General features: G+C 37.1%; 1 protein-coding gene and 1 pseudogene across 2 annotated transcripts; both read left to right on the forward strand.

The window, feature by feature from the left end:
- The first annotated feature begins 2534 nt into the window (after window positions 1-2534).
- On the forward strand, window positions 2535-3599 carry LOC148696952 (protein-tyrosine sulfotransferase-like). The gene is made up of 3 exons (XM_088694723.1): window positions 2535-2742; window positions 2887-3027; window positions 3257-3599. Exons 1-3 carry the CDS (start codon window positions 2641-2643, stop codon window positions 3329-3331), a joined length of 318 nt encoding a protein of 105 aa, XP_088550849.1. The 5' UTR covers window positions 2535-2640; the 3' UTR covers window positions 3332-3599.
- A 3151-nt stretch (window positions 3600-6750) lies between these two features.
- Window positions 6751-8417, forward strand: LOC148696953 (putative carbohydrate esterase At4g34215 pseudogene; annotated as a pseudogene). Its single transcript, XR_015962933.1, has 2 exons — window positions 6751-7673; window positions 8001-8417. The product of XR_015962933.1 is annotated as a putative carbohydrate esterase At4g34215 pseudogene (transcript).
- Window positions 8418-8775: the final 358 nt, after the last annotated feature.

Consider the following 8775-nt stretch of genomic DNA (forward strand, 5'->3'; position numbering starts at 1 on the left):
GGTTTTTTGTTTCGAGGGTGCCGTGGAGAAATCATTTAGGAAACCAAGCATGTAATAAACGAAAATCAATACGCATGAAAATAGTAGGGCAAGGTAACCAAAAGCCATAAAAGGCAACCAAAAGGAGAGGAGGGCGGAGGATCTTCACCGGCCTCAATCATCCGTAATAGGAGGGCAAGGTAAATCGTCACGTGAAAGAACCATCACCAAAGAGGCACTACTACAATATTAGTTTTAGGTGTCGGATGATGGTGGTGGTTTAATAAGCCATTATGTCGGATAAAAGATATCCGACACATCATTCAGTTAATGTCAGATAACAATGAAATACTCTTGGTTTTGTCCGACATAAATTCCTGACAGATATTTAATGTCGGATGCAACCACCATAAAATTATTATAACCGCCAGTAATTTTGAATTCTTTTTTTTTTTTTATAATTTTTTTAACATATTCCAGCAGTTTTTAAGTTAATGGTGGCGGTTATAACCGACATAAATTGACTATTTTATTATTTTTCTGGCGGTTATTATTTTAGTATTCTACTGATTACAGAAATTGACTATTTTATTATTTTAAAATGTTATATTGATTAAAAATAAATAAATAAACACATGGTTTAAATATTTTTTTTTCACGCATGGACCTATGGGATATTGATTTGCAGGACCTATAGTCCTTTCCGTCATTTCCCTTCAAACGATAATCATACAGACACGGTTTTCTCTTTTTTATTTTTGTTCTTGATTGGCTTCTCCTTCCTGACCATTTCTCATTTACATCCCCAAACCTTCCAATTTCCTAAACTACTATATAAACTCAAGATCAATGTTGCCGATCTTGATATATTTTTTATACATCATATAAATTAAACAACATTGAGACATATCGAATTGAAGATCATACACAATTTGATATGTAAAGTATAAAATATTTTTCTTAAATTTATCTTAAATAAACGCATTTTCACAAGTTGTTTTCTTTTCAATCTCCATTTCAATGTGTAATCCAAACCTGAAAGTATACAAGTCTCCAAAATATTTTTCTGTGTAAATCTTTCGTATAATTTTACTTTATTACTCACTAAATCAGAGAACTTACAGTTTGTACAACTCTCATGGTCTAGATTAAACAAACACTTAGAGTTAATATTATACTTTCATCAGGTATAAAATAAGATTTTGTGGTATTTTGTAGTATTTAGTGTAAATATTTTAAATTGAAGATCGAATTCGTTCAATGCATTCTTATAAGGTCATGGAGTGTAGCTGTAAAAAAACATCAAAATCGGATTTAAAATAACCTTTAAATTGTGATTTTTTGTTTATAACTGTTGAAAACTTTTGTTTTGTTACGTAATCTCTGAATGTTTATTTTTTACAATTTTTTACGTATGCAATCTCAGAGTGTGTACAAATAAGTTTGACATCATTGAAAAGAATGTATATCGCGTCAAAACGGTAGATTAAACAAACACTTGGAGTTAATATTATACTTCCATCAAGTATAAAATAAGATTTTGTGGTATCCACTAGTGTAAATATTTTAAATTGAAGATCAAATTTATTCATTGCATTCTTATAGGATCGAGGAGTGTAGCTGTGAAAAATCATTAAAATCGGAGCTAAAATAATAGTTAAATTGTGATTTTTCGTTTATAATCGTCGAAAACTTTTGGTTCCGTTACATAATCTCTGAATGTTTGTTTTTTTACAAGTTTTTACATATGCAATCTCGAAGTGTGTACAAATAAGTTTGATGGTTGGATCATTGAAAAAAGTTTCGTAGAATACATATCTCGTCAAAACGGTAGATTAAACAAACACTTAGAGTTAATATTATACTTCCATCAAGTATAAAATAAGATTTTGTGGTATCCACTAGTGTAAATATTTTAAATTGAAGATCGAATTCATTCATTGCATTCTTATAGGAGTTAATATTATACCTAATATCTGAATGTTTTTTTTTTTGTGCTTTTTTACGTATGCGATCTTGTAGTATCGACAAACAAGTTTGACGGTTAGATTATTGAAACTAATTTCCTAGAATGCATATCTCCGTTAAATTTGCCTAAATTTTAAGTGGGAAAAGTAATTTGTGCTAAATTTTTATTTATGTTTTTCAAGTATTGATTAGACAATATTTAGTTTGTGTGATGACATTTTCATTGTACAATTATCTTTTTGTTTCTTTATTGCATATTTTACATGGGTTATTATCTATTAAACCAAACAATTATTTATTTAATTTTTAAAAACGTATTCTATTTAAATACATATTATTTATTTATTTATTAAACCAAACAATTATTATTTTATTTTTTAAAATTGTAAGAATTTTTTTTTTTTGGGTGGGGGGGGGGGGAATTAAAATTTTGGGAGGGAATTTTGCCGCCATTTTTTTTTCTAATGAAAATTTTCTGTTGGTTTATATTTTAAAAAATGTTTGTGTCAGTTTTAACCGACAGTAATGAAATTTTCCAGAATAAAACTCCTCCATCTCTTCCTTGTGCCGGTGCCTTCTCTCTTCCCCCTTTTCTCCTTTTCTCATTTCCTTCTCCTTCTCTTCTCTCCTCATTTACTTCCAGTTCAACACTTGCAATTGAGAGCCTTTGGAAAAGGACAAATAGCGACACAAATGGCAAGACGTATACGTTCAAAGACTAAAGGAGTTAGCACGCTGGATATTTGGCCATGGAAATATTTGGTTCCATGGATGAGGGAAGACCTTTTCGCCCGGGTATGTTATTTTGGTTCTGTACTGCTTGGACCTAGTTGACCTTTTTGGTTCCGCGGCTCTCATGCACTTTTGGTATATTTCTGTTTAAGTGCTGTATTTCTCCCTTGCACATTATTTGCAATTGTATTGAATTTTTCGGGACAGAGAGATGGTCAAGAGCAGAGAGGCTCAGATGATATTCAGAGCAATGACCAGTACAACATGGAGGAAGTTGTGATGCCATTACACGAGTACATCAACGACCATATAGCTCAAGAAATTGTTCACAGCAGAGAAACATTCCAGGTTGTTTACCTCCTACAGTTTTATAACATCATGGAAATTGTTGGTGCTTACTTTTAGCTTGCTCCATCCATGACTTGTGAAAATGTTAGAAAGCTTTGCTTAGAGTTTTAGATACTAAATAGTTGCTTATTTTTCTTAATAATGAGATTCCGCCCATAAAACATTTTTGTTGATTTTTCTTCTACTTTGACTGATTTAATGTTTTTCTATTTTGATCCAATCTCAATAGATTGGCTGCGGTACTGAGATATCAGCCAATATTTTGACATTGGTAGTACCAACACAGAATCTAGTGTGGAAATGATATCCTTCCACTTTGTTGTCGAAACTTCAGCAATCTTTGGCTGAAATTTTGGGTATTAGGCAGGCTGGTGAATGCTTCGGTAGCTCAGGAAGAATCGATGCAGAAGTTACTGGCTCAGAGGATTCAAGTGCTCTGATGAGGAAATCTATTAGTTTGAATTCTAGTAACCGTGATAGTTTTGGTGTGCCCATACAAATTCTTCCCCTGTCAAACATGTTGTCATCAGGGAGGAAGGATTTGAAACATAGGTTGAATATGGAAAATGCACAAAGTGGTTTATATTTTTTTTTATTATTAATATATTTTTTGTCGGTTTTATCCAACAAGAATGCTTTTATTTATTCTTATTAATAAATTCTCTGTCGGTTATACCCGACACAAGTTCTGTTGGTTTTAGCCGACATAAATTCTCTTATTTATTCATTATTAATATATTCTCTGTTGGTTATATCCGACACAATTTCTGTCGGTTTTAGAGTATTTTTTGTTCGAAAATTCATTTTCTGACGCAGGCAATTCTGTCACTTATTATATCCGCCACTGCATCCAATTTCTGTCGGTTTTAGAGTATTTTTTGTCGCTTATTATACGTTTCTTGTCGATTATCATAGCGGCACTAATAAATGGTTTCGTAGTAGTGAGGGAGGGGGTGTTGCCGACCATCTACAAGTGCTTACCCTCGAGTTGGCTAGTTTAGCAGCAAAATGCGCTGCTTGATTCGAGGACCGTGAAGTCTATCTCCATCGGATATTGGAGAAGTGAGTAGCTAAGCGGCGAATGGCGGCAATTATCAGGAAAATGCGCCATGATCCTTTGTAATGACGATTAATGATAACTGATTTTGAGTCGCTCTCAATAATGACTTGTTGTAGTTGATGTTACCGAGCCAACAACATTCCTGCCAAAACATCCTATGCTTCAATCTCTTCGACGGTAGAACGTAATAAAAACTTTGCTTCTCCTCCCACCACCCATTGAATCACGAATAATAATTCCAATCCCAGCATGGAAAGAAGTGGTCCAAGCCCCGTCCACATTCACTTTATAAAAAGGAGATGCGGGAGAGGACCAATTGAGGGAAGGTTGTGGTGATTCAAATGAGGAGGCATGGCGTAGGAAAGACACACTTGCAGAAATATCACCAAACAAAAGCTTGCTTTTGGTAATCACACTAATAGGATTTGGACGGGTGTGGTTGAAGCAAGCATGGCACCTCTCTTTCCAAATCTCCCAGCAAATAACTCCAATTTGTACCAGTAAGCATGTCTACTGTGAAGATGTAGCATATTGCCTCTGATCCATAGTCTATAACCATTGATCGAAAGTAGTGATAGCTTGTCCATTGGGACAATAACCAACATTAGAGCCAAACCAAACATACTGAACCCAAGGGCAAAGAAGCAAAATATGGACTCCTCATATTCCTGGCAAAAGGGGCATATTGGATTCGGAATAATGTGGCGACAAAATAATTCAGCTTTGTAGGAATACAATTTGAGACAGCTTTCCAGAGGAAGTTGTTAATTTTTGGTACCATCTTGAGCTTCCACATGAGCTTACAGACCATTGGGTCAATCTGGTGTGAAGAGTCGGATAAAGAGGTGATATCAAGCATATCATGATCCATAGCCCACCAATAACCACTCTTAACAGAGTAACCCCCATCTTTATTCCAAGGCCACACAAGTCCATCATCTTTATCCAAACTGCATAGAGGAATGGAAGAGATATGCTTCAAATCAGAGGATGATATGATGTGTGCGATCGACTCAAGGTTCCAAGACGCCAACTCTACATTGATTAAAGAGGAGACCATGGTTAGTAATGGCCCAGGTTCAATCCTTGTTGGCCTTAAGCGAGTAGAGCTAACCGTAGGGAGCCAATTATTATTCCAAATACGAATCTTTGTTCCGTCACCTACTTGCCATTTAACACCCCTCATGATAACATTCCTACCTTCGAGGAGGCTGGTCCATGCCCATGACGGATGAGAAGCTCTAGTAGCAGTGAATATATCGCATCGCGGAAAGTATCGTGCCTTTAAAACACGCACCCACAGAGCATCCGGATCATCCACCATCCTCCAAACTTGTTTTGCTAGGAGGGCCATGTTAAACATTTCCAGATCCCGAAAGCCCATGCCTCCCTTGTCTTTGGATTCACAAAGATTCTTCCAGGATTTCCAATGCAACTTGTTTCCAGTTTCGCTTTCTCCCCACCAAAAATTACTCAAAGCATCATTGATAGAGTTGCATGTCACATAGGGTAGCAAGGCACAACAATAGCTACAGATTTCAACAATGTCTCTTTGCCAGCCATAGTCAAAGACTTTGACTTCCAACTCTCAATGCGATTGAGGATTCTCTCCTTCACATAGCAAGGGGCTTCACGCTTTGATCTCCCTACTATTCAAGGGAGCCCAAGGTACTTCCTAAGATCAGAAGAGGATGGTATCTTCATTAAGGAGCAATTGTTAGAGATTTCAATAATTATTTTATATATATATATATATATATATATATATTATAAATATATAATACATGGATATATATGACCTAGCGCTTCTGTGATCCGCAACATGTGTGCGGCAACATATGTATAGAAAGGTTGGATTAATTCAACCTTGTACATTTTGGTTGAATTGCAATTTTTGGTTAAAAGATATAATACTTACTCAAAATGTATGAGTAGAATTAAAAGATATAATTAGTCAACATTTATTTTCTGAAAATATTAAATAGAAGACATATCTTTTGGGTTAACTCTATTACAAAGAGTTGTCTATCTTCAACTAAAATGAAAGAACACAATGAACGGGTGTCTTAATGCCTATAAATACCTATTATGACATAATGTTTCACACACAATTTTCAGAAATTTATTTCTACATTTCTTGCTCTCTTCTCTCTCCATCACATTCATACAATTTCTTTCTAGTTATTTCTAAGAGAATATAATTCGGTTTTGCTAATCGAATATTTCATACTTTGTTGTATCTTGGAAGTGATTTGCCAAGAACCATTTAGCAAACTCATTTGAATGGGGGCAAATAACACTTTAAGGAAACGATTTAAGTTGTACCTCAAAGTCAATCTTGGGATTATTCTCCATAATTCTACATTTTCTATAACAATTAGCAGATACGCATGCTGGGGGAGTGTTAGGGCTGAAGAAAATATATGACTTGGAGTAGTTTAGACGTTGTCCAGAAGCAGTGCAATACTCATAAACAATCACCAATAACTTGCAATTTTCTTCCTTGGCATGCAGGAAAAACAAGCGCATCATCCAGAAATAATAAATGGGATAACGAAGGGCCGCTTCGGCTGATTTTAATGCCCTGCAAAGAGAGATTATTAGTAGCTTGAAAAACCCTCCTTGATAGAACTTTGCGTACAAGAAGGAAAAGATAAGGAGACAAATGGTCCCCTTTGTCTTAAGCCTCTAGTAGGGTAGAAGAAACGCCATGGTCTTCCATTTATCACCATCGAGAATGAAATCGTGGATACACATCCCATTATCAAGCGAACCCATCTCTCATCAAACCCCATCCTCCTCATGGTCTCCTCCAAGAAATCCCACTCGACCTGGTCATAAGCTTTGTTCATGTCGAGTTTTAGCCCCAATTCATGTTTGCCTTCCTTTTTCTCCATCTTGGGACAAAGGCTTTTTGGTGGTAGGATATAATCTCTGGAAGGAGAGACTTCAATCGATTTGCAAGAATCTGGCGCCCCATTCCAACCCAGGAAGAGCATCAAGACCTCCTTATCCCCGCAGCCAAACACTGACCCAGCCACGATGGAATCTCAATCTCCCGACGCCAAACAGATTTTCATCTTATCCGGCCAGAGCAACATGGCCGGCCGCGACAGCGTGTTCAGAGACCGCAACCACTACAACCGCCAGCTCTGGGACGGCGTCGTTCCCCCGGAATGTGAGCCTCACCCCTGCATCCACCGCCCCGACGCGCATCTCCGGTGGGTGCCAGGGTGTGAGCCGCTGCACGCCGACATCGACTTCAAGAAGGTTTGCGGCGTGGGGCCGGGTATTGTGTTTGCGAACAGGGTGAGGGAGTGCGCGGGAGAGGTGGCGCTTGTTCCGTGCGCCGTGAGCGGAACGGCAATCAAGGAGTGGGCGCGTGGCGAGCACTTGTACGAGAATATGATCGAGGGCAAGGGCGAGCGTTGAAGGCGGGGGTGAGATCAAAGGGTTGTTATGGGACCAAGGCGAGAGCGATACTTCTACGCAGCATGATGCGGACGCGTACCATGGGAACATGACGCGTACCAGATTCGTGAGCTGACTAGCTTTTGGCGAGTCTTTGCTTTGAGGGACATTTTAGGTATTTCCTCACTTCCACATCGTGTAACGCATTTTTAGTAAATTATAAGCACATAATTTAGCAACAATTGCATTTCAAACGCAATATATAGTTCGATTTTGTCGATAATTTTAACGAAATTAACGCATTACAAACCCGCACGGTGATTTTTCTGAAATGGTTGTTGGAATTAAGCTATTGTCCTTGAATTGTAGCAAGTAGTAAATTACAACTTTGGACTAGCACATTACAACCTCACATGGTAACTAATGATACGTTGTCGACAATTTTTTCATTTTAAACTCTCGATTGCGTTGATTAAAAACGATACTAATACTTTGGTTACAGGTAGCTATTTTGTCCGGAGACAACAAGTATATGGAGAAAGTGAGGGAGGCCCAATTGGGAATGGAAATCCCAAATGTTGTGTGTGTTGATGCTAAGGGATTGGAGCTCAAAGATGATCATCTGTACCTCACCTCCAAGTCCCAGGTTCAGTTGGGGCGCATGTCGGCTGATGCATACCTCCAGCGTTTTGGACCCTCAGAACCCGATTCTCATGTTGCCATTTGAAGTAAATACGCTAATATTACGATGATTATTGGTACTATGACTGTTGGATTGTGTTTGTCATTTGGTCGTCTGGTTTGGTGAGGCCTCGGAGTGAATTGAATGCAGCTTTTGGGATTTAAACCATTGGGCCTAATAGGCCTCTCACTAACCAATACATCTTTCTGTTGATGAAAAAATAAACCCTTATCATGTTATGATGTGTTGATTTTTTATCTCTCTTTTCACGTGATTAAAATTGATGTAGGGTAATTTCTTTTCACGTAATTGATTCCGTTTATTAAGTTAACTTGAAAATTATGGAGTAGTCAATTCTAAGTAATTTTATTGTCTGACTTTGAAGTTTTGATTCCTCTCATAAAGTCTACTTAGAAAATTAAATAAGTACTTTTTTTTTTTTTTTGGATCAAACAATAGATTTTGTTAAATTATATATTAGATTAGCCATTGATGGGGTTCGATCTCACGCCGTCATGCAATGACTCAACGTTTTTCCACCACTGCAATAAATGGCCATTTGCGATAGAGTATTATAGTATATTATTTATGTTAA

Source organism: Pyrus communis, chromosome 5, assembly GCF_041283825.1.
Source record: "Pyrus communis isolate YQ-2024b chromosome 5, ASM4128382v1, whole genome shotgun sequence".
Taxonomy (NCBI): Eukaryota; Viridiplantae; Streptophyta; class Magnoliopsida; order Rosales; family Rosaceae; genus Pyrus; species Pyrus communis.